Source organism: Zingiber officinale, chromosome 8A, assembly GCF_018446385.1.
Source record: "Zingiber officinale cultivar Zhangliang chromosome 8A, Zo_v1.1, whole genome shotgun sequence".
NCBI lineage: Eukaryota > Viridiplantae > Streptophyta > Magnoliopsida > Zingiberales > Zingiberaceae > Zingiber > Zingiber officinale.
The window spans coordinates 48716761-48742892 of record NC_056000.1 but is presented as its reverse complement, the minus strand read 5'-3'; the positions used below and the strand labels follow the sequence as shown (position 1 = coordinate 48742892).

Below are 26132 nucleotides of genomic sequence, written 5' to 3'. Positions count from 1 at the left end.
ATATTTTTGTTTGTTTTTCATAATAAGAATGAATATAAAATATGATGTCATGTCATATGATGGACAAATAATCATGACAATTTAGCATAAATAAAATATATCTAGATATTCTATCTAAGTATCCTTAATCCTTAGCTAAACCTAGAATTAAATCTAATCCTAGATTACCTACATTTTCTCAAAAGAATGTCAAAACCCAACTTGACATTTCTTTTACTCTTGATTTTGCTGTGCTAATTAAAATTAAGTCCAATTCCTCAAATTTTGGCACGTTTTACTCATCCAAAGAGTAATCAATTAATCTTTTTCATTTTCAAAGGTTAACAAAAAGCTTGAAAATACTTCCAAATGCCAACTTTATCAAGGTTGGGTTAACCACCCTACTCATTTAGAGTTGACACTCTCTAAACCCAAAATCTATTGGTGCTCCTTGGATGCTCTAGGTACTCACTAGGGATGACTTCCCTAGATACCTTCCTAATGACCTTTCTATGCTTCTTAGAAGCCTTGGTCACTTTCTCTATAGTAACTCTAGGGATAGCTTCCCTTGTGACCTTCTTGTTAGTCCCTTGGAGGTCGGTAAGAGGGGAAGGGTGAATTGTCCTGCACAAACAAACTCAACCTTTTTTCGACTTATAACTTAATTAAGAACACTTGTAATAAAAGTTAAGAGACTAATTAAACAGACAGAGACACAAGGAGAATTACTTGGTTTGCAATCAGAAAATTGCTAATCCAAGGAAAATAAAGCGTACTTTATGAAGATCTCCTTCGGGCGGAGTGGTCTCTTACAATGGTAACATCTCACAATCAATAGTAGAATAGAGAGAAAGGAATTACAAGCTGTTATCTGAACTACTAAAATCAGAGCTATATTTATAGCACTGTTTCAAGCGCCTAGAAGGGATTCGGGCGCTTAGAGTGGGATATAATTCTATCCCCGAAGTGTCGGTCAGTGTACATATCGAACATGATAAAAGTTGAGTTCCGGACACCCGAACTCCGGGCGCCCGGAATGGATCCAGGCGCCTGGACCACCAAAGTCAACAATGTTGACTTTTTCGGTCCAGGCCCTCTGTTCCGGTTCCGCTCGCTTGGGTGATTTCGGTCATCCAGAATAGGGCTCACCCGAACTCAATTTTCGGCCTTCTCCTCGAGCAACCTTCCTCCCCGGTTTGTTGTCTCTCAAACGTCGTGTATGTTCTTCTCGTCTACCGGTATACTCTTTCGTGGCACCTCGCCCCTCGAACTCACTCAGCTCGTCGGCTCTCTCCCGTGCCATCCTTCACGCTAACCTCGTCTTCTGCTCGACTTCTTGTGCTCCTAAGCTCCTACACACTTAAACACAGGGATTAAACTAAACATGACCTAACCTAACTTGGTTGATCACATCAAAACAACCACGGGATCTCCGTGGTCCAACAATCTCCCCCTTTTTGATGTGAATCAACTCAAGTTAATTTAGGGTAAAAAATATTAAATTAAAGACATGGAATATTATGTAATAGATTGAAGATTGACAAATATACCTCCCTCTTAAACTTAACTTCTAATTCTCCCCCTTTGATCACATTAAAAAGAGGGATTCTAAATAAAATTTTAAAGGGGAAAAAAATTAAGAGAAACAATTTAAATGAAGTTCGCAATTAAAAAAAAATTCTAAATGAAGTTTGCAAGTTTTAAAAAAATATTTTAACAAATGTTAAACCATTGACAAATATTGAAAGTATTTAATTTAATTAACTATTTCATGCTTATCAGTTTGTCAATTAAATATTCAATTCAGAAATTGGCTTCCAAGTTGTGGCGAGGTACTAGGCCTTCTTGATTATTGGATCATCAACCATTTCTAGACAAAGCTTTTTAATGAATTCAAATATTTAATCTTCTATCTGAAAACCCTAAGTCTAATTTCACTTTTAATTTAAACAAATTTTTGGAACCCAATATAGGTTCCTTCCTACAGGGTTAATCAGGTATTTTCTAGGTATATAAGATTTTGTTACTTTTCTGATATGACCTTTGTGAAATCTATAGTACTAGTTTAATGCTCTATAGTTTCTTATCTTTAAATTAGAAACATTTGAACATGAAGAATTTTTTAAGTTTTCTATTTCTTCCTTTAATTTAGTATTTTCAAGTTTTACTTTTTCAAAATCTTCTATTAGGCATGATTTTGTTAAAATTCTTTTTATTTTTAAATTTTCAATTTTCAATTTATCATTTTTACTTTTTAACTTGCACATTAATTTGGCCATAGATTTAATACCAAAATAGAGTTGATCAGGAGGTAAGAGGCATACCTCACTTACCATATCAGACTCGAAGCCTGACTCTCCCCCTGCTTTACTGCATTCATCTGAAGTTGCTCCCCTTTCATCGATGTTGGCTTCTGAGGTGCTTTTCTCTTCATGACTCGTCATCAGTGCTAGTTCGACATATTCTTCTATTTCTAACTCAGATGATGAGCTGTCGTCCCAAGTAGCCTTTAGAGTCTTGTACTTGTTTTACTTTGGGATCTTGCCTTTTTCCTTTTTGAATTCTGGGCAGTCCTCTTTTATGTGTCCTTCCTTTTGACACTGGTAGCACTGAACCCTTCTTTTATTTGTTGGATTTTTCCTCTTCTGCATTTCTTTAAATTTGTTAGATCTAAAGAATTTTCTGAATTTCCTTACCATGTAAGCTTCTTGTTCTTCTTATAAGTCTGACTCGGGTTCATCCTTTTTGGTTGCATTTAGACATTTAGTGTCATAATTTGGCTTGACTCTTTTGTTGTACCTGCACATCTGGTTTCATGTAATTCTAAAGTAGAAAAGAGTTCTTCTATGGTACTTACTTCCAAGTCCTTTGAGATGTAGTAGGCGTCAATTATCGAGGTCCATTCTGGAGTCCTGGGAAAGGTATTGAGTGTGTAGCGTATCGAGTCTCGGTTGGTTACCGTTTCACCGAGGTTTTCGAATCCGGTGATTAGTTCTTTGACCTTTACGTGTAGATTGGCTACCTTCTCACCTCTTTCCAGACGTATACTTGTCAGTTTGTTCCAAAGTATGTCTCGTCTTGTGAACTTAGCTTCGGATGTGCCTTCGTGGAGTTCTAGGAATTTTTTCCAGAGTTCTTTGGTCAACGAGTAACTCCCAATGCGGTTGACTTCTTGAGGTGGCAGCACACTCAGCAAGTGATATTCCACTCTGTTATTTGCTACGGAATCATTTTGTTCTTTCTTCGTCCAAAGACTCTCCTTCTTCTTCTCTCCATTTTGATTCATAGGAACTACAAAACCATACTTGATTATTAAACAAATCTCAAAGTCAGTTTTTAGAAATACCTCCATTCGACGTTTCCAGTGTGCGAATTCTCCCTCGAATTTTGGTGGAACGATACTTGGTCCAGCCATTGGTTTCTTTGCTTTGGTTGGTGGTTAGTCCTTCTGAAGCGTCCTCGCTCTGATACCACTTGTTGGTCACTTGGAGGCCGGCAAGAGGGGAGGGCTAAATTATCCTGCACAAACAAACTCAATCCTTTCTCGACTTATAACTTAATTAAGAACACTTGTAATAAAAGTTAAGCGACTAATTAAATAGACAGAGACACAAGGAAAATAAAGCAAACTTTATGAAGATCTCCTTCGAGCGGAGTATCCTCTTATAACGTTAACAGCTCACAATCAATAGTAGAACAAAGAGAAAGGAATTACAAGTTGTTATCTGAACTACTGAAATCATATCTATATTTATAACATTGTTCCGGGTGCTTGGAAGGGTTTCGGGTGGCTGGAGTGGGATAGAATTCTATCCCCGATGCATCGGTCAATGTACACGTCGAATATGATAAAAGTTGAGTTCTGGGCCCCCGGACCACCAAAGTCAACAATGTTGACTTTTTCTGTCCAGACCCTTTGCTCCGGTTCTGCTTGCCTCAATCCGAGTCTTCCGCTCCGGCTTCGCTTACTTAGGTGATTTCGGCCATCCGGAATAGGGCTCACCCGAACTCAATTTTCGGCCTTCTCCTCGAGCATCCTTCCTCCCCGACTTCTCGTCCCTCGAACGTCACGTACATTCTTCTCGTCCATCGATGTACTCTTCCGCGGCACCTCGTCCCTCGGACGCACTGAGCCCGTCAGCTCTCTCCCGTGCCGTCCTTCTCACTAGCCACGTCTTCCGCTCGACTTCCTGTGCTCCTAAGCTCCTGGACACTTAGACACAGGGATTAAACCAAACATGACCTAACCTAACTTGGTTGATCACATCAAAACAACCATGGAGTCCAACACTTCTTGGTGACTCTCTTTGACTTCTTAGAAGTCTTAGTCACATTTGTTTTTTCAAAAGTACTCCTAGGGTTAACTTCCCGTATATTTTTAATTTGACCACTAGATGTAGGGTTGGTTCCATAACTATATGGAATACTATGATAAGATGTCACATCCTTTTTAACCTTAGGTTTGTACCCCAAACCTCTACGACTATTAGATGACCCTTGTTGTCCTAGACCTAGGTTATGATTCTTGGACCCTTGTGTTTCATTTGTGATTTTTCTAAGGGTCCTCTCCATTTTATCAAATCTTGATCTCAAGACTTGATTTTCTTTCCACAACTCCTCAACCTTAGTTTTTTCACTAAAGCCTTGATTTTTTCCTTTTCTTAGGCATATACTTAAAACCCTTAGAATTATTACCTAATTGGTTTCTACCCTCCTAACCCTAGGTTGAGTTGTTTTAGCATGATAAGCCACATGTTTTTCTTTAATTCTATCATGCGTTCTATATTCATGATAAATAACATTAAAATGATATAAACTAGACCTAACATGCTTTTTATCATGTGTCAAAGGAATTGGTTCAACAAACGATACATTGAGTTTCCTTTTAGAAGCTCCCCCTTGAATTGAGCTACCTCCTTTAATTTTGACCGGTTTCTTTCCCTTAGGACATTGACTCCGGTAATGTCCTCTTTGGTTACACAAGAAGCATACTATGTGCTCTTTGCTCTTCTTTGTCACGGGGGTGATCTCTTTGGGCCTCTCCTTGCCCTTAGGTGTCATTTGGCCCTTTTTTTTGGCCAATTTTGGACATTTGCTCTTATAGTGTCCTCTTTTCCTACACTCAAAGTAAATAATGTGATTTTTATTATTTAAACTTTAAATTGTTATACCTTTGCTTGTAGGGGTGGCATATGATCCTCCATTTAATTTTTCTTGATTTGTAGAGGTGGCACCGTCTTCTTCTTTATTTGACCCGAAAGTAGAAGCCTCTTCTTTCTCTAGTGTCAATGAATGACGCTCTCCCTCAATCCTAAAGGTGGAGGCCTCTTCATCTTCATCCTCTTGTACATGAAATAAAGAATATGCTCCCTCTTTGCTCTTTTAGTTGCACTCCTTTGAGGATGAAGCTTCTTGGACTTCTTCTTCGAAAATTGAGTATCTCTCAACTTCAGAGTCCTCTTCCTCTTGTTCTTGCTCCAATGAATCACCCTCTTTGGATTTCTCTTAGTTTGGTGTAGTGGAGGGTTCTTCATGAAGTTTGGCCAATTTGCTCCATAGTTCATTTACATCCTTGTATTCTCCAATTTTGTAAATCATTGTGCTTAGCAATAAACTAACTAATAATTTGGTTACCTTGTCATTCGCCTTGCACCTTTGAATTTTCTCCTTGCTCCATTTGCTTTTCTTGAGAATTTTTCCCTTTGAATCTTTTGGAGCTTAAAGTCTTCCATTAAAGCAAACCATTACTCTATCTCCATCATGAAGAAATTTTCGATTCTTGATTTCCAAGAATCGAAGCTTGTCATTGTGAATGGTGGAGGCACCCTTGTGTTGTATCCAAGTCCATCTTGGAACTCCATTTGAAGTTGAGCTCTTTGGAAGTCTTTGACTTTGATGATCTTGCTCTAACTTCTTCTCCCTCTATCTTGTTTCCCTTTCTGACGATGATTCCGGTGAAGAGCGACCTCGCTCTGATATCACTTGTTAGGGTCATTGATGCTAGAGGGGGGGATGAATAACTCGTAACGCTTCGGTTGCTTGTTTTGATGATGTTGTTGTAGCGGAAAATACTCAAGCAACTCTCACAATGTTAACACAAGGGATTTACTTGGTATCCACCTCAAGAAGATGTGACTAATCTAAGAATCCACAGATGACATACTCTCCACTATGAAAAATACTCCTTCTTGGTAACTACCGAAGGTAGAAAAACCTCGTATAAGACTCACACAACAAGATATAACACACGCAAGATGGAAATACAAGTATACAAAATAAAAACCTCTCCTTGTTTGACCTTGTTGTTGAAGAACGCCTCTTGAACCTTGGAAGTTCAACAACACTTGTCCCCAAGAGCTTCCAAGAACTGGCGGTGAGTCTCGGAGAAGATTGCGTGAGCTAGAGAAGAAGAGTTGCTGCGTTTGAACGCTTCGTCGCCTTTATATATGTGCTTCTAGGGCTTCCAATTGATTGAGGCTCCTCCCAATCAATTGTCACGTCAGATCCCAGCTATCTTGGCTGTCCAAAATTTACATCTTGCGCAACGGTCGTATTCCAATCGATTGAACAATCGATTGGGGAGGCTTGAATCGATGGACTGATCGATTTAGAGCGCCTCTATGCTCTTCGTAGGAAAAGCCTGAATCGATCAGCTGATCAATTCAGCTTTCTCGCATTACACACGATTTCCATCCCCCAATCGATCGGCTGATCGATTGGGGAGGTTTCTGTGTGCGCGATATAAGCTCCTAATCGATCGACTGGTCAATTGAGCTGCCATTTGTCGCAGCACTGTGCTCAATCGATCAGCTGATCAATTGGGCTTGGTCTAATTTGATCACTCGATCAAATTGACCAACCCTAGCTTGCCTAAGTCAAGTCTAGAGCTCCCAAACCCAACATCTGGTCAACCGTGACCTGTTGAGACTCCTTGTGCCTAGCATCTGGTCAACTTTGACCTGCTGGGACTCCTCATGCCTAACATCCAGTCAACCTTGACCTGCTGGGACTTCTTCACCAAGTATCCGGTCAACTCTTTGACCTAATTGACTCTTCTTCACATCAGACCGGTCAAACTTTGACCAAAAGGGATTTGCTCCAACAATCTCCCCAATAGGACGATTGCTCCTGCAATCTCCATATTCTATTTTTTTAAAAAAAAATTGGCAAGCAAAAATCTATTTCTTTTTTAAAAAATTATTTTAAAAGTCAAAACTTCATTTAAAAGCATACTAGCAAATTTAAAAAAATAATTAGACATATAATTTGTCATATAATCATCCAAATTATTAGAAGAACATTATTTTAAGTTGTAATTTTTACTAGAGATTTTTTAGAGTGACAAATTAAATCTACAATGTTATTTTACAACATAATTTAGATTATCAAATATCTCTAAAAAATCTTATCATAACTCTTCCTCTCACTAATTCGCTAGCTAGTATTTTTCTATTTAAAAAATAAATAAGTTTTGAATCATTAAAAAAACTGTTTTTTTGGCATACTGATTTTATATTAGAAATTTCTTGTTAATATATCTTGCTCTTATTATTTTCATATTTGGAAAAATGAACAAGTGTTTACGCCTAAAATAATAATAAAAAAGAAAGATAAATTTACCTTCTTTTTTTTTTTTTTTTGCTATAGCAAAGATATTTGGTATAGAAAGGAAAAAAACACATTTTTTTAAGAAAAATAAAATATGATATATTATTTAAATGAATTGGATGATTTATTGGGAGGAAATTAACTCCTTTCCTCGTATCTTTCTCAATTTTTGGATGATTTATTAATTTTTACCTTAAAAAAGACTCTCAATTTATTTTTACTAAACCTTTTCTATACAAACCTTATTGCTTTATTTATTTAAAAAAAACATTATTTTTTTCTAACCAAAAACTCCCACATTATAATTTTATAATTTTTTCAAGTAGAAGTTTTACCACTATAAAGTATTTTACTTATTTTAAAGCGCAATTTGGAAATCAAAAAAATACGAGGGCAAATTTAGGAAAAAAACAGATACCCTTTAAGGTGTTAGATGCAAATTTCCTTTTTTTTTAAGGAGAAAATTAAAATGAGGAAAGTACAATAATAAATAATAATAAATAGTAAGAGTAAGAGTTATCAATGAAAAACGCGGGACATCTCATTGCAGGTGTGAACACATGCGAAATGACATTGACTTTTACTTTTTCCATTATTTTAGAATATCCTCCAAATTTATGAACGTATCATTTTTGGCCTTCTTTTCTTTTTTTAATAATATTAATAATTGCCCCTATAAATACAACAAACACCACTGATACATGAGGGTCGAAAAGGGAGGGGAGGCCATTCGCTTGAATTGGGTGTGGCAATAAAGCAGAGGAAGTGAAGAGAATAGCAGTGGTAAGAAGGAGAAGAAGAAGACGTTGAATCGCAATAAGATGGCATGGTGGAATAAGAAAGTCATGTGCCCGGTGAAGCGGGCATGGATTGCGATAGCCGCCGGCCACGCCAAGCCACCGGAGCACGGTAATCTCATGCTTCTTGCTTGTTGAGATCTGTTTTGATGAATACTTTTAAATTTGAATGTTGCTTTCTTCTTTTGATTGCTATCACTCTTTTTGGTTCCACTACTTCATGCTTTTTCAGATTGTGGAGCATTTCTTATTGGTGTATGATAAACTCTCTCTTTTTTTGTTTTAAAAAAAGGATAAATTTGTGTTTTTTTTTATTAATGGATGTCAATTTCATTGCTTCAACTTCATTTGGTCAAAGTTTTAGGAGAATTCCTCAATTTTTTTTGTTCTTTTTTTATTTATTTATTTGTTGAATTAATAGTTGAATACGTTCTTCATTTGGTAAGGATTAAGCTCTTTGGAAGGTGCTAAATACTTTTGTTATTATTATTGTTGTTGTTGATTTTAGCATGGGAATATACTGAAAAAATTAGAATGTTGAATTTTGTGTAGACGACGGGATTAGTAAACTTCATGATGAAGTTCAAACATGTCAATACGAGGATGTGCAAGTGATGTGGGAGATGCTAAATAGGTCAAAGATGGAGATGCCGCGGAGAGACAAATCGCCTAAGAGACACAGTTGGAGGTTGCCTTGCTCGTCGAGGCGAACATCCTCTTGCGATTCTATGTAGCATCATCATCGTCGTCGTCATCAACAAAAACATGAGCACGAGAAGCAAAAATTTTGCTATTGGTCCTTACATTTTTGATGCATGAATAAGGTCCTAAAACCTTATATGTAGATGTACATTTTGTAGTCGAGAACCTCTCCCCTAATAAGGTGGCGGAAGAAGTGTTCGAAGTAGTGATCTTATTGAGATCACGAAATCTATTTCGATGTGGAAGTAGAGTTTAACCAACTCATTTATCGTTTTCGAACTATATAACTTACCTTAATGATGATTATGGAAGCATAAAAACTATTGAAATTGGTAGCATCGACCCCTAACTATATCGATCCGGGTAAGCTTTTTCTTAGTTACATTGCATGGAGGGCTTCGACAAAAGACTCAGAGATGACTTTCTTTGCCTCTTTTGTAAGCTCTTCAAGTTGCTACGAAAGCTAAGAATTGGTCATTTTCCAATTCGGTGGATCGCTACTCGCTGGTCACCAACAGAGCTCGTTTCTCTAGTACAGCTACACGATCTTCTCCGAACTCACCCCCTCCTCTTGACATCGCTACGAGACCTTCGGCTGCTCGCTAGACTCAACTACACTTTCTACCTTAACTATGAGGGTGCTCTCCCCTCCATCCTTCAGTTGTTCAACTGGTCATCTCCACTGCTTCCCTATGAAATGCAGGAGCAGCTTGCTTTGTTACTCAAAGTTGCTAGTTTATCGCGGGTTCCTTTCGGGTAGGCAGCCTCCTCATTAGGTCTCCTCTTAGGATGTTGGCTTCGATGGTGCACCTTGGGCAGTCAGAGATCTCTGTCTAAGTTACTAGCGGACGAACACTCATCAACTTCCCATCAAAGTCATGACAATTGAATTTGAACACACAACAGAAAGGAAAACAAAAGGTCGAACTACTTTCAACATATGGCGAAAAGATATCAAAGCTCAACGCATACTCTGAAATGAATCGAAAAGACAATACCACTCTAAACTGCCTCTTAAAAGGCATTAGCAAATGGACAAAAGGCATTAAGGGTGGATGTTTAGTGAAAAATAAAAATTAAGATCAATGTATAGTACAAACATCAGTATTTCTTCTGATGGATTGCCCTGTGTTCAACAGGTTGAAACACTGATGCAGAAAGGTTCAGCAGTAGATAATCTCAAGTCCAGAGGGATCAGGTAGTTTCGAAGGTAAATGACTAAACCGTATCTAGTCGAGGAAGATTTTCTAGCTGAACAACATTAGTAATGGAGATCTATAATGAAAACGACAAGGCTACTATGACCTTGCCCAATTTCTAGCTCTTCATTGGTAAAGTTACCTGTCTCTATTCTGGTAAAGAATCCTATTAGCTGTCTTTTTCGTTGATCTTTTCGATTCTTATACACATTCAGAGAACCATGGTCAAACAATTCCAGCTTTCACTTAGTTTTTTGTTGCTTTGGAGTTGCTAGTAGCTTCTGCTCCATAGGTTTCACAAAAGATGAACAGATCACCTATTTTCTTCCTAATTGCATCCTCATGGTCATGAAGGATGGATGAGCTCTGAGCAGCTCCAAATGCAACCATTTCAGTGTTGAGCCATGACCGACTATGCCAATCTAACTTTGGCTCTAGTCGAATAATTCAGGATCGAACATGGACCTAGCTGATTTCAATTAACACTTAATAACCTTCCTTTCTCACCTACCATGGGGTTGATTTCGCTCAGTACAAACCGAGATGAATGTTTATCTATGAAACAAGTTTCTTGGTGCCTACTTTGTTTTAATTTAGGTCCTTGGGCAGAACGATATGTTTCATCATAGGAGATTTGATACCATGGTCTGTTCTATGAAAAGCGGCATTTGAAAAAACTTGTAAGAATAGCGAATGAAGGACGAACTTGACTGATATAGCAGTAAAAGGATAGGTCTGGCTCATCAGATCACTAGAAACTAGAAAAAAATTCGCGGGAGACACTCAGGAAAAAAAAAGGAAACTAGAAAAGGATAGGTCTGGCTCTTTTTGTCGTACAAATGCTTAAGCTTGTTGATGATAAATGACTTCAAGTGGTGTCCCCATATCTTACGCTTGAATCTAAAGCGAGCAAAACAACCCATAGACTAATCCTAATTCAACCTTGTAAGTAGATACAGTTGTATTCAAGTAGTCAACCAAATATGAGGTTAAATGCAGAAACATTAACTTCGAAGTATGATAACTATCGTTAATGTCATATAGATGTTTCCCATTTCAGATACAAATGACCATCTATCATCGTATGGTTCTCAAACTACCAACTTTTTCTGCTGATTTGGCTGACCTACCACAAACAACATAGTTCATAACTGAAAAAGAAACAACAAAGAATCTAAAGTAATAAGGTATCTGGACAAATTTATTGATTTAGATGTCAAAATTATTGGTTATATAGCATCCACATGTTAACAACAGGGGAAAGAAGAGCCACAAAGTTATGAGATTAAGGTAAATGTTAGGTGTACATAACTCTATGCATAAATCTTAGGAGAAAGACAGACTCAGCAAGGTTAACACTGAATCGAAAATAAAATACCTCAATCAGCACAACTAAACATGTTTATTCCTCAATGAATGGAATGCTTGAAATGATTCTTATCTATACACACTAATGCATTTTGCTTATGTACCTGTCTCTACCAAATCTGGTGGTGCATATCTTCTCTTTAGCAAACAACGTCTTATGCTCCTGCTAATCAAGCCTGTGTATGGCAGAAGACACAAGACAAAAACTCATATTTTCTCCGCTAAAAACAATTTTTGTTTTAATCTTTGATCATAAACCATATAAATTATCCACCAATTTGGTGTTGTTGCTGAAGAATTTGCCACTGCAAATTTGTGTTACTATAGCTGACATGAAACATGAATCAGTCAGATGAGTTCTGGAGGCTATAGATATTTCCAACAAGTCCTAAAATGCCGGCGATTACTGCCAAAACTAACATCAACCATGATATGTACTTCTCTCTTAGCTTTAAATTCTTTTCTTGTTTATCTAATCTCAATGCAATCAGAGCTGGAAATATAAACCCCAATGACATCCCTGTTGTAGCACCTGTGAACTTGAAAGCTACCCAGATACTTGGTATCATAGTCGAGCCAAGATAAATAACGATAAGTAGAACAGCAGTCAAAGCAAACATCCTTTTCCTACTCCCAGCAGATGATGTTGTGAACACAAGAGAATCTACTGTCTGTCTGAGTGAAAAATGAATGACAGGAAAAACAAGGATTAGATGAAGAACATATCCAATCCTCACTACATAATTTAAGATCGAACTGAACTGAATGCCAAGATCCTTATCGAAATTTGTCAACACATCAGACTCGGTATCATCTCCAAATAACAGATACCCTGATATGGCAGTTGAAGCATAGACCACAACACACAAAACGGTGGTAATCCTACTGACCATATACATTTTCTTTGGTGTTCTTCCCTTGAGCTCATTGTAGATTGGCTGAATATTAAAATGGCAAACATATGCATTGGTCATGATTGGAACGACCACGAGAAGATCCAAAATTGCAGCTTTTGATCGAAAATCCGGCCACATCCTCGGAGTGGTTATCCGGCCTTCAGCGAGCTTAACCAATGCAATGATGCACGACACAATCACGAAAACGACAGCAAGAGCTACGGATGCACCTGAAGTGAGGCTAAGCGAATCAATCTTTTCCAAAGCACAAAGAGGAGCCAAGAAGACGAGCAGGACCACCAGGATGACCAGTTTCCGTTGATCCCAATCGACGTTTCCGAACAACTGGTCGAGGACGCCGACGTGCTTGGCGGAGCCCGACATCACGTCCCCAATAATTATCAAATAGACGACGAGGACACCGGCGTTGTTGACGATGATGCAGATCTCGGAAACGATCTTGAAAGGGCGACCGAGGGCGGAGAGGACGATGTCCCCGTATGAAGGCGATTTGCGAAGGACAGCGAAGCGGATGAGGAGCTCAATGCTGATCTCGGATAGGACGCCCATGAAGACGATGGAGAGGAAGCCGGGGAGGAGGCCGAGGACCTTCATGGCGGCCGGGAGAGCCATTATCCCGGCTCCGATCACCGAGGTGGTGAGGTTGAAGACAGCACCGGGAATGCCGGATCCAGCAGCGGCTGTCGCGGCGAAACCATCCCCTGCGCCGATGAGGGGAAGGTCGTCGGCGAACTCCTCCTCCAAAAGATCCTTCTTTGGAGGCTGCTGTAATTGATTTAGGGATCCGGATTGGAGCTCGACTGAGGAAGAAATCGGAAGGGCAGAGTATGCGCTGTTCTTCATAATTCGAATAGAGAAATTTGAGATGGCGATGAAGAACTCGAATCTGAAGCAAAAAGATCGAAGCTTTGGTTCGATGCTGCGATGGATCGATGAGAGAAACGGATAGATCTCAAGGATTTTCCCTTGAACACGAACGCGTCAACGTTTGATATCGTACGACTTAGTCAAAGAATTTTAAGAGAACATTAATCTCTTAATCTTCGTAGATCAATTTAATGATATGGTTATTTAAGATAAAAAAAATTATTTAATTATTTTTTCAAAATATCTTTTTCTGCATCTTATGGAAAATATAAGAAGTAGAAGGGGTAAAATGAGAAAAAGCGACTGCATTTGATGGCGATGCGAGAACCAACCCGGCCGGTGTGAGGCTGCGGCAGTGCCACCCATCGCCGGCGAGAACCACGCTTGGAGTTGGAGGCGAATCAGGTGATACGCGACAGTGATGCGATTTTTGCAGCAGTCGCTCGCCGGGCGACGAGATCGATAGAGCCGTTTCTTTTCCTTTTCGTCCCAAGTGCGCTCTGCCCGTCCCCTTTCTAGATGCCGAGAAGTCATTGTGAGATGGGAGAAGAAAGAGCGGCCGATGGCGGGCCCGGCTCAGTAGAGTCGACTGCAGCGAGCTCTACCTGCTCGGCTTCTGCGGCGGCGGCGTCGCCGGGCGGGGGCAAGAGGGGGAGAGACCCCGACGACGAGGTCTACCTCGACAACTTCCATTTGCACAAGCGTTATCTCAGCGAGGTAGAACCCTAAAATTTCTTCTTCTTCTTTTCCTTTTTCTTTACTTGTGTCTCGTTTTCGTCAGATTCAAGAATTCTGCTTTCTTCTCTTTCGAAATGTCGAATATTTGGAAAACGATTGACCTTTGTGCCTTTCGACCACTCACTAGGCACTTCATGACCAAAAGATTGTGCAATATGTGAGCTTTTCGATGCTTGGATTTCTCCCTGATCTTCATTAACCATCCTCGGAAATCATCCTGAAAAGAGAATGCCAACCGAAATTCTCTCTTGCCATGGTTTCCTACTGTATTTTCTGCAAGAAAAGATAAAAATGAAGCATAGTTACACAGTTTCAGCAGATAGCCCCTGCATTTCTATGATTGCAAAAGAAGTACTGTATGGTTCACACTGCCAAAAATTAGTAATGGATACCATCACGAATTGCCTATGCCAGATCATGGGGAAGCAGGTTTGATTTTAATGTACATAAATCCACCCGATGACTGTACTTGATCTGCAAAGACTAAATAATGTCTTAAAATCTTCCCTGGGCAGCATTCTTTTCCATTGAGAATATTGATTACTAGTTAGCAATCTGTTTTGTTTCTCTCCCACTGTTGTAGTTATTTTATTCTTGTATTAATACCGTCCTATATAAGATTTCTCTCCTAGTTCAATTACAAATTAAGGATTTAACTATTCATGCTTACTCCTACCTTCTTGAAATTTCAGATAATGGCTTCCAGCCTTAATGGGTTATCAGTCGGGGACTCCCTTGCGGCTGACAATCTTGTGGAATCCCCTGCAAGGTCTGAAAGTGTTTCTTACCTCAGGTACTCTTCTTATTTTCAGCAAACATGAGATGTTCCTTGGATGACTAGTCCTATCGACATATTTTGCCTTTACTTTCTTTTTTCCTTTTAAGAAGCTAAAGTTCCTATTTCCAATGCCAAATGATTGGAAGCAAAGTTTAAAGAGTTGATCACAAAATGATACATAGTTTCTGAGGCCAACTAGTTTCCAACATCATGGATTGTTGAGAAACGCCCAAATGTTACTTGGTAATTGTCTGACTATTGCCTTCACATATGGAAGATAGTTACATCTCTGAAAGACATATAGATGGTGCAATCACCAAGTTGGTTTGGAGATTTTCTACAAGGGACATGAGATCCAGAATGCCAGATTAGGCACACTTTTGTTTGAATGAAGCCAATCTTCTGATAACACTGCTTCATGTTATATTATTGATCTTCCTATGAAATCGGAACCAGCTGCAATTTTGGTCGTATGATCACTGTGAAAGAAATGTTGTGTGGGATGGGATGCCTTCTTAGTTACCTTGATTAGCATGCTTTGCCTCTGGTTTCTAACTTTATGCACATCTTCGAAGATTTCAGCTTCAAATTTTTTTCAAAACATGAATGAGGTCAAATTTTTTATTTGGCTCCTCCATAATAAGCTCCTAATTGTTGGTTGTTTGGGGCCACTGACATATGGTGCCTTTATAAGACATTTATTTTATTTCATAGTTAAGTTTGGTTCCAGCTAACATGACACTGGAATGTCATACTTTGGAAGAAAAACCATAGAACCTTACTTTGGTATAATATCTAATATGGAATTGTTTGCATAACTATATCAACGGATTTATGACTGATGCTCAAATTGTGGCCTTGGTGAAATTATTCAGGTGATAAAGAATACAGTAGAAAAATGTTGATGTCAAAAGGGTAACAAATTTACTTAATGGAAAGATAACAAGTTTTTTTGCCTGTAAGATACTTGTTTAGGGGATTCAATCACCATGGTAGAAGCAATATCTTTATGATTTTGTCTTGTGCTCTTTTGAAACTTTGTGATCCCTTTCAGTGTCCAATTTATCTCATTTAACAAAGTTATTTGAATCTGAATGAGACTATCAGTAATCTCGCGATATGTTAGCCTTACTAAGGTTGTCTTGCAGAAGAAAATTGCTATATTTGATAAGTTGCATAGTAATAGGATATAATTTAAATTTTAATGTTCAATTTGTCATGGAAATTTTGGTTATTGTTGCTAGATCATTTATCTCGTGCATCTTACTAGAATTGCCTTAAACGAAAGGAAAATGTTATCTCTTTTTCCCATTTCCGACATTTTTTGGAAGTAAAGTTAATCGTTTTTTTCCCTTCTTTGGTCAGGGATGAGATTGCCTTACAGTACTCCCCCATGTCTGAAGACTTGGATGACTGCCGTTACTGCGAGAACCCATCGAGTAGCACAATTCCTCAGTCTGATGCGATGAGCACTCCCACTAGTCCAGTCTCACCACATAGGTATCAAAATCCATTTACTACCATAACTACGGCCGTCCAATACCCGTTGAATACATACCACACTGTTGCTCCTGCGTGCTCCCATCCACGCCAACGTGGATCCGACTCTGAAGGCAGGTTCCCTTCGTCGCCAAATGACATGTGCCACACAACAGACTTGCGACGAGCTGCACTTTTAAGGTCAGTGCAGATGAGAACGCAACCGCATTGTCAAGCAGTGTACGAGTTATCATTCAATAGCGGTCAGGAGAACATGCAGAGTGCCGACGAGGTTGAAGACCGCTCTTTCTCCTGCGAAAAAGGCCTGGATGATGAGGAGGCAGGATATCAAAGCACAGAGAATGAAGTAGAATATATCGAAGATTACTCCTCGTTGGAACATGTTACAGATTCCAAGCTAGCTCCAAAACAGGATTGAGGTTGTGAAGAGAGATATATATCTCTTAACTGCTAATTCTCAGGATATTCCTCCACTTTTTTTTTTTTTCTTTTCATGAACTGTTGAGGGTTGAGACAGCATTTTGATGGTAAAATGAATCTTGAACCCCTTGATTGCACTTTATAACACAACTCTATGGCCACATCTGAATTGTCTTCAGAGCATGAGAATGCTAATAAATATTATTATGGTTTTAGTGGCATTTCATGTGTATTTGTATTTGATTTTTTTTTTTTGAGGTCATAAAAAATGGTCTTTAGTTATAATCTTAGTATAGAAAATGTAATATCTCCCATTATTAGAGATTGTTGTGGTTGAATTATAACATATATAGTAGTTTTGGGCATGTGCCAATGCAGGTTGTCTTATAAGTGTGGTGCAATGATAAAACACTCAAAGGAACAATAAAAGAAATCAGAGTTTGAAATGGGACGATTATCTTGAAAGGTAGCTTTTGACTGTGCATAAATTGTACTCTAGATTTATTTGATACATAAATTAAGAGGAAAATCATCTCCTTTCAAAATTAGTAGGATGAAATTTGAACATGGAAAATCATCCACTTTCAAAATTAATTGGATGAAATTTGAAAATCTAGATTAGACAAACAAAATTGAGCAATAAGGTGCCTTGGTTCAATTAAAAAAATTCTTATTATTTGATCATTTATTTACTATTTTGACAAATAATGGAGAAAAACATTGTAACTATTTTTTATTTTTTTGTCTCCACATTATAAAAGAAAATAATATTAACAAACTGTGAGTGTAATTACTTTTTTATAATTTCAGTTGTGTTTTTTGAAAAAAGAAATAATATATTTTAAAAATGATCTACTAGAATAAACTTTGTCTATGCCTTGAGTCTATCATGATTTACATCACATGTATGACTTCCATTGTATGACCATAAAAGAAAATGATAAATTATCTTAGAACTACTGAAATAAAAAGATGAAGTACTTCAAGATTAAATACAGATATGATATTTTAACATGCATATTAAAAATTGATGAAACCACATGACATGTTTTATATACAAATATTAGACAAATATCTTAAAAGATATATAAGAAATCTGAAATCAAGGAAGCCACGCCACAATTTAATGCAAGAAATGTTCTTGCTATTTCCAATTCCCAATTTGTAAGAAATCTTCAACATTTTGTCAGCAAATCCAATCTGATTAACTGTCTTGCAGTCATCACAAGCGAAGATTTAAGTTCATAATCACGTTGGAAAGAATTTTTGCAAGTACAGAAGAAGCATTCTCAAGTCTAAAACTATCTCGTTCTGTTTGCCGTTGGGGCCTTGTTGAGATTGGCAAGCTCGTCTATCAGCTTCTTCTCTTTGGAATCTCGACTTGCACCCTGACCAACTGATCTCCCCTGTTGCTTGGCTTTCCGAGGTAAGGAACACCTTCGTTGGCCATTACAAGAGTTGTGCCTGGCTGTGTTCCTGCTGGAATCTTCAGGTCCACTATACCATCCACTGTGGGAACCTTCATGGTTGTCCCCAAGATGGCATCGACATACGATACCTTGCATGTGTATAGAATGTTGGTTCTGTCCCTCTTGAGCACAGGGTCGGATAGCACTTCGATGAATACGTAGAGGTCGCCGGGAGGACCACCTCTCTTTCCAGCATTCCCCTCCGAGCGGACCCTCAGGTGACTACCGGAGTCTATTGAAAATTTGGTTGGGTTGATTTTCACCCAAAACATCCATTTTGGGATTACTCACATTCTAATGGTGGATGAACTGAACTACTCATTTTGGCCCAAACAATGATCAACCATCTGACTTTGGAATCAGTTTGTAAAAACAATTTTGTTTGAAAGTTCATTTCCACCTAAAATGTAAATTTTGAATCTAACAAGTGTCTAAAGAAGTTGATTTGTGAATCAATCTGTTTGGAGCAGATTTGCACAAAATAGTTGACATCTAAACCTCTGAATCAGATGGTCACAACCTTTTTACACAAAATTTTATGCGAGTTGATTTCCATAAAAAAAATGCATTTAAGAAATACTCACATGCATTAGGTATCTAAACAACTCATTTTGGTCCATTGGTCAATAGTGGATTTTGGATGGTAACATTTTGATTTAAAACCTTATGTGAAGCATGGATATGCAAAATTTAATAATAATTGCCTGTAAGCAGTGTTTAAACGATTCCTTCCTTTTACCCTAAATGAAAATCCTTGCTTGGGGCAAATCTGCAAAAATGGATAATTTAGGAATAAGCTTGTGATAAAATTTTCCCTTGAGAACTTACATGTGAGCTCATTTCCAACAAAAAAAAAAAAAATGTTCTAATAAATGTCTATTTTCTAGAGATGGCGAAAAACTTATTTTTATCTAAGGAAGCGGATTCTAAAATCAGTTTGTGATTGATTGATTGGACGGATAAGTACAATGGAGGGTGATCCGGTGGTAAGGTGGGCCCCGTCCTGTAGGGGGTCAGTGCCACGTGAAAGGTCAAAGTCAAGGCGGTCAATGCCCCCAGGCTAACGTCCGACCAGGCGCCCCCTCAGCCGATCGGACTAAGGAATGGTCGGTCCGACGTTATCATAGCTCAATCTCGTGCCAAGCTTCCGACGCTCAAAGACCCAGTATCATCAAAGCAGGCGCCGGCTGGCAGGTCATGTGCCGAGCGACTGGAAGATCAGATCACAACCAGGGAAGCGGAAACACGACCAAACACGCCTAGACAGTGGAGGTAGTCAAGCGACCACCCCGCTCGGCCCAAACAACGGGAGTAGCCGAGCGGTCATCCGCTCGGCCCACTAGCAAACAAAAACAGGATCAATTGATATCCTCCTCGAGACCCGTGTCGTCGACAGACAGCATGGTCGGCGGCATGATCAGACAGAGAATCGTACGATGGAAGTTTCCACTATTTGGTCAGAATATACTTGGGTCATTGAGGTATAGCGTTAGAGGTACTTTCTCCGGCATGTCCTTTCAGGGAAGGCTTTGAAAAACGTGCACGCATTGAGAAGCGCGCACGCATACTCCCGGGGTCCTATATAAGGAGCCTCAATCTTCGTCGGAGGTATGAACAATCTACTGTAGCTACTGTTACTCCGCTACTTTTATTTCGCTACTTTACTTTCTTGTTGTCATCACCGAAGAGCTGACTTGAGCATCGGAGGGTCATCGTCTGGGAACCGCTCCCTGGCTCGGCACTAATGCTTTGTGCTTGCAGACTTGTCTCGTCGGAGATCCATGTAGTCAACAGGAGCGCCACGTCCCCAGCGTCCATTGCCTCGACTCTCGGACAGGATAAGAGGGTGTTATGATATAACAACAACAACCAAGTTTTATCCTATTGGATGGGAATGGAGGGTCTTATGGTAAAGGAAAAAAATGGTATTGCGCTCTATTGTAAAATTTGAATATAAAAGGTGAACTACACTGCAAGATGACTCTACAGAGATTTAGCGCATATTACAATTCAGCTTGGCCCTTTCTACCACTTTGCCCAATCAGAAACTATAGAAGAAAAAAAGTAAGATAATCATTAAGTTCCTTTTTCTCAAGGTACTTTCTTCAAAATTCTAATTAATAATCAATATATCTTTTCTCTCATTTCTTTGCTATATATATTCTTCTCTTTGTATTACTTTCCATTGCTTCATTTCATGTATAGAAGAGCCAAGATCCATTAAATCATAGATGATATTTACATCCCATGCCTACAATTTAATGTCTTTCAGCCCATTCAAGTTTGTGAACTAAATTTTTTGTTAATCCCCTTCTACCTTTTACAAAATCAACTTTAATCAATTCAATTGGTCCAAATATAAAATCAATCAGTCGTCGAAAACATGTTCATATCATTTCAACTCATGTCATTTCCCCACATAGTGGAGCTACACCATCTTTGATTATGCTACTTAAAACACAAAGAGTTTTGACCAATCTTCAAGTTGGAGACTAATTAATCCATAAAAGGTGAATCTGAAGACTTAAACACATTATTTATTCTACTCACTTGTTTACATCAGGATGATAACTCCTTGCAAGCTTTCGGTAAGCTGCCAAGCAAAAAGATATCAAGTGAACAGATGTAGTCAGATGGTTACATAAAAGCAAAAATATTTATTTTTGTGAAAAAAAGATAAGACATACTTGCTGACATTTATCACAAGCATTTCAGGGTCATGCTTTTGTAGACACATTTACACAGTTTAGATTTTTCTCATTACATAAGTATATAAATAAAATTAATTTGATCCTAATTAATGAAGTTAATTTCCTTTCTGATTTGTTTCCAACTCTTTAATTATTTCAGTCCATTTAATTTCACAACACTTTATTCAGCATCTTTATTAGTAATTGCCTTTAATACCAAGATGTTTCCTTTCTTCATAATCCATATATATTGCAGTCAATACAATGATGGGTAGGAAAACTCAAATTGGAAGTATTTTATTAGGCTAATGTCAATAGAATTCATGTTTCTTAAATTTCAAGCAAAACTAGTGGAAGTGCTTTAGCTGGCCAACTCCCTCAATAATCCACCCTTATTACATCATCTTGGTTGTGATGAGTAAATCAAATAGGTTTTGTCTTGCTGAATTTTCTATAATAATTAATAAGGAATATTGCATCCCTTAGTAATGCAACACCAAGAACAACTTATCATCAAAGAGTTAAAATATTATCAAGTGAAAGTGAAAGATAATCTTACATGGAATTCTGAATATTCATAGTAAAAATGTGGCCTAGATATCTCAAAAATTCTTTCACAACATTTCTTAAAAAAACAAAATAATTTATCAAATTTAAAACAGTTAAAATTTGAACAACAAAAACTTTTAAAGTAGTGTTTATAACTCGAACTGCATTACTTAATTTTCTCCTTATATTCCTGAGGAACATCAAAACCATGATCAATCACATGTATAAGGACATTCCAATGCAAGAAGCTCTCGTAATCCGGGGTCTTGAAGAAGGATTCATTGTGCACGGCCTTACCCTGCTTTTGCAAAAGGTTGTTTCCAGGATTCGAACCCGTGACCTTTAGGTCACAAAGCAACAACTTTACCGTTACGTCAAGGCTCCCCTTCGTTGTATATGAAATTAAATTAAGAAAGCTCTAGTTATGAAGAATTGGAGATATACGTTGCAAATTTACTTAAGAAGGATGCAAGATTTGTTTATGGAACTGAAACCTATGTTGAACTTCATTATTCTGCAGTTTGCTATACAAACTTATCTGCGTGTTCTCTTCATCCTTTTCCCTTCATAATATCATCAGATGAGAAAAAATAAAAATTGTCATGCAACACATGAGCATTTCACTAATTTAATATAAAGTTAACCACATACTGTGAGACTTCTGTCACACTTTAGTAATTACTCTTTATCGTCCATATAACTTTAAGAACATGACTTTACATTCTCTAAAATTTTACAAACGTTACTCACTTTTGTAAGCATAGTTAGAATTATGACAGTTTTTTTTCTGGCTCTTTACACTTGCATATGTCGGTTTGGATTTCACACTATATATATGACTGAATGCTTCAGGAAGGTAAATGTCAATGCTAATATGCACCAGAAATTTGCCATGCTAATAGACAACCCCAAAGGTCATTTTGTAGTAGCTATTAATAATAATTCCTACAACTTCAGAAAGAAAACAGACAAGTACGTTTTGTAACAGACCTGTAAATGGAGTAAACTGCATCAGAAGACTACGGGTATAATAGGTCGTTTGTAAGTAGGATCTCATGCTAATATGATTTTCCTCTGATTATATAATAGGTCGTTGGTGTAGCAAACTGTAGGATAATGAAGTTTTGTAACTCACTAAGAGACATTTTGTTGCAGCCTCAAGTAAATGATTAACATCTTGATCCAAAGAAAAATATAAATGCTTAACATCTTGGTCCTATGCATGCAGATTGGGACAAAAGTTGCATTAGAAGCAATCAGAGATATGACTCTGTGAAGTATACTTGCCACTTATCATTTCTGATGTACTTGCATTTCTTGATACACCAAGGATAGAGTAGTAATCCTACAAATGTTGATTCAACATGGAACAAACCATCAGCAAAGAAAACAAATTTAAACAATGAGAAACAAAATCCACTTACAACATCAGATCTGACGATGAATCGTGCTCCCTATTATGCTAACTTAAAAGTGGCCCAGCACTAAACCAAGGAGAGGAAGAAACTTGAGCAAGGAAAATTGGACTTAACGAAGCCATGTGATTCCTAGTACTGCAAATATAGAAATTTGTCTAATAGAAAGACTAGATAAAAATATCAGACCTCAAAGATAACATAAACATAGAAGCAATTTCCTTATTATGCTTAACAGAAATATCGTTTTCATAATTAGGGTTCTGTTTTCTTACTGTATTAGTTAGTTAAACACACTAAAAATGAATTACTTTCATGCAGTAAGAAAGTTTTCTGTAGGAGTTCAAAAGTTTCTACCAAGTCATGAGTAGCGCACTCATGATCATGGGATTACCTAATAGTAATGCAGAACTTACCTCTATATGTAGTTTCAACATCTGAATACTATGACTCATTGTATGGTATTTGAATCATTCTTGCTCCCTTATTTTCCAACTTCAGTCACTTTGGTATGGATTCAGCTGTACTATTGGGTGATTGGTCATTCAAATACAAACAATTGCAACTAGGGAGTGGTCTTGTCCCAAAGACATTGGTGATCCATAGACGGCAACAGGTTTATTCTGCCAGCATATCATGGAAGAATGAGTTGTGCTTGTTGGTTCCGGTAAATTCCGGAGTATGCAAACTGATCGTCGAGGCTAGTGTTCGACACTATCTCCGTAAACGATATTGCTCCGCTACGGTGCTTAACGGATTGTTGCAATTCGTTCCCAAGATACAACGACGACAATCGTCTAGGAATCGTAGCACTCCGACTTCCGAGACCAGCGAACCTTCTCGTAGGCTTCTTGGACTCTTGAATGCACAAGATGAGTGAGTGAATACTTGAGGAAGAGAAGATTAAGTTGAGTGATTTGATTCCAATCTGGAGGGTTCTATTTATACAGAAGGAAGAGGCTTTAGGGAGGGGTGTGACCTTTGGGTGGATTAATCTGGGCCGTCCGGACTGAAGAGTTATAACCCTTCACATAGCCCCTTTAATCTCATCCATCAGATCTAAGAGTTGTGACCCTCAGATCTATCAGCCATCGGATCTGGATCCATTGATCCGATGCTTCAGATCATGTCTCATCCCAAGCCGTCAGATCGTGACTCATTGTGATCCAACGCTCTAGATCGCATCACAAGCGATCCACCATACTTCTTTGATCAACGTTGATCAACGGCTGCCATCCGTTCGCCCAACCAACTGTCCAGTCATCTCCGTGCAAAGTGCGCCTACAAAGCGCCCAAAGCGCCCATTGCGCACGTGCGCACGTGCGCACGTGGCGGGCTCACAGGTGCGAGCACCTGCTCGCCCCTGAGCAGAGAGTACCTAGTACTTTTCTGAGTTTAACTCCAATAACTCAACATCATTAATAAGTAAGGAATGCACATCGGAAATTTCCGATGTGGGACTATTCTCCCTTGCATTTCCTTAATGAATAACCAACGTTATTTTGGGCCGACTTTGAACATTAATTTCTCATTCACCCTTAATCAGTTTTGAGCAAATTAATAGTCTAAATCTATCTACGCGAAACGTAGATTTCAATTTTGAAGTCAATTACGACTTTCAACAATTGATGGCTTCCGATTTTTCCTCCTCAAAATCGTATTGGTCCATTTAGGCCCCAATATCCAACAATCCCCCACATGAATGGAAATTAATGTAATGCGTGTATGCATGCTGACACTTTACAAGAGTCCAATCGATAAGTCACTGCATCGGGAGAGGTAGCTTGTGGCTTTGAACCTTCCGTAGTGGAATGCTATCGAGTATACTAGGCTGCGCAGTGAACGTGATGTCTTGAACTGCTTAGCTGTTTGTGTATACTAAGACAATAACACCCACACAGAGACCTATCTCACCTACTTTAGGTTCTCATGGTTGGTTCCGTTTTGGCCATGGACACCATCTTGGATTCATGAGTGTTTCATTGAAGCGGCCTGTCTTCACACTCACATAGGTGACACTTCTATCAAGAGTATCCTACCATACTCCACCTTATAAGGTATAGAAGTCACTAAAAGCATAAGCTTAACCTCACTACATGAGGTAGGACAGCACAAATTCATCCTAGGATTGGGATAGAGATAAACTATCTCCTGTGCTGAACCACAACTTCTGAAACTTTGTTGTCCCATTGAACCAAGATCTTGGGATCTCCAGTCAACAAGGTTGGGTTTTCCACTTCAGTCGTTTTCAGTTGTAGATTTTTTAATCCCATTCCTCTTGATGAGCAGTATACTTGATCTCGACTCAACCCTTTCGTAAGAGGATCTGCCAAATTATCTTTGGACTTAACATAGTCGATTGCAATCACTCCATTCGAGATCAACTGCCTAATGGTATTATGTCTACGACGTATATTTCTTGACTTCCCATTATACATACTACTCTGTGCCCTTCCAATCGCCGATTGACTATTACAGTGGATCAGTACGGCAGGTACAGGTTTTTCCCACGCAGCCATTCAGCTTCCTCAGCAGCTTTGTCTAGTGCTATAAACTCGGATTCCATAGTTGACCGAGCAATGCACGTCTGCTTAGTGGATTTCCAAGATACTGCTCCCCCACCGATCGTGAATACATATCCACTAGTGGATTTGGAGTCTTTTGTATCTGATATCCAATTAGCATCACAATATCCCTCCAACACAGCGGGATATTTTCCATAATGTAATCCATAGTTCATAGTATATTTCAAATATCTAAGAACTCGCATCAATGCCTTCCAATGGGCGTCGTTTGGATTACTGGTGAAACGACTCAGCTTGTTGACCGTACAGGCAATATCCGGACGTGTGCAGTTTGTAAGATACATCAAACTGCCTATTATCCGAGAGTATTCCAACTGCGATATGGTCTCACCATGGTTTTTCGCTAAGTGTTGACTTAGATCCATAGGTGTTTTTACAGTAGAAAGATCGTACGCATTGAATCTTTTCAATACTGATTCTACATAATGGGATTGTGTTAGAACTATCCCCTCTGATGTCCTGAGAATTTTAATTCCCAATATAACATCTGCTTGACCCATATCTTTCATATCGAAATTTTTGGTCAACATTTTCTTTGTAGTCATGATTAC

The 26132-nt window shown here is 38.4% G+C and overlaps 2 protein-coding genes across 3 annotated transcripts; one reads left to right on the top strand and one right to left on the bottom strand.

Moving 5' to 3' along the window:
* Positions 1 to 11532: 11532 nt before the first annotated feature.
* On the bottom strand, positions 11533 to 13603 carry LOC122008936 (amino acid transporter AVT6E-like). Its single transcript, XM_042564863.1, has one exon. It carries the CDS (start codon positions 13411 to 13413, stop codon positions 11998 to 12000), a length of 1416 nt encoding a protein of 471 aa, XP_042420797.1. The 5' UTR covers positions 13414 to 13603; the 3' UTR covers positions 11533 to 11997.
* Positions 13604 to 13744: 141 nt separating this feature from the next.
* On the top strand, positions 13745 to 17088 carry LOC122008937. Of its 2 annotated transcripts, none has more exons than XM_042564865.1 (3): positions 13745 to 14154; positions 14868 to 14944; positions 16319 to 17088. In XM_042564865.1, exons 1-3 carry the CDS (start codon positions 13957 to 13959, stop codon positions 16869 to 16871), a joined length of 828 nt encoding a protein of 275 aa, XP_042420799.1. In that variant the 5' UTR covers positions 13745 to 13956; the 3' UTR covers positions 16872 to 17088. The 2 variants fall into 2 exon arrangements, with proteins under 2 accessions (XP_042420799.1, XP_042420798.1); XM_042564864.1 differs by having other exon boundaries at positions 14868 to 14968.
* Positions 17089 to 26132: the final 9044 nt, after the last annotated feature.

Excerpts from the sequence above, each read along its gene's own strand:
- LOC122008936 (XM_042564863.1), bottom strand. The coding sequence starts at position 13,413 with ATGAAGAACAGCGCATACTCTGCCCTTCCGATTTCTTCCTCAGTCGAG.
- LOC122008937 (XM_042564864.1), top strand. The coding sequence starts at position 13,957 with ATGCCGAGAAGTCATTGTGAGATGGGAGAAGAAAGAGCGGCCGATGGC. Across the intron at positions 14,155-14,867 it reads ACAAGCGTTATCTCAGCGAG|ATAATGGCTTCCAGCCTTAA; the intron begins GTAGAACCCTAA and ends TTGAAATTTCAG. Across the intron at positions 14,969-16,318 it reads GAAAGTGTTTCTTACCTCAG|GGATGAGATTGCCTTACAGT; the intron begins GTACTCTTCTTA and ends TTCTTTGGTCAG.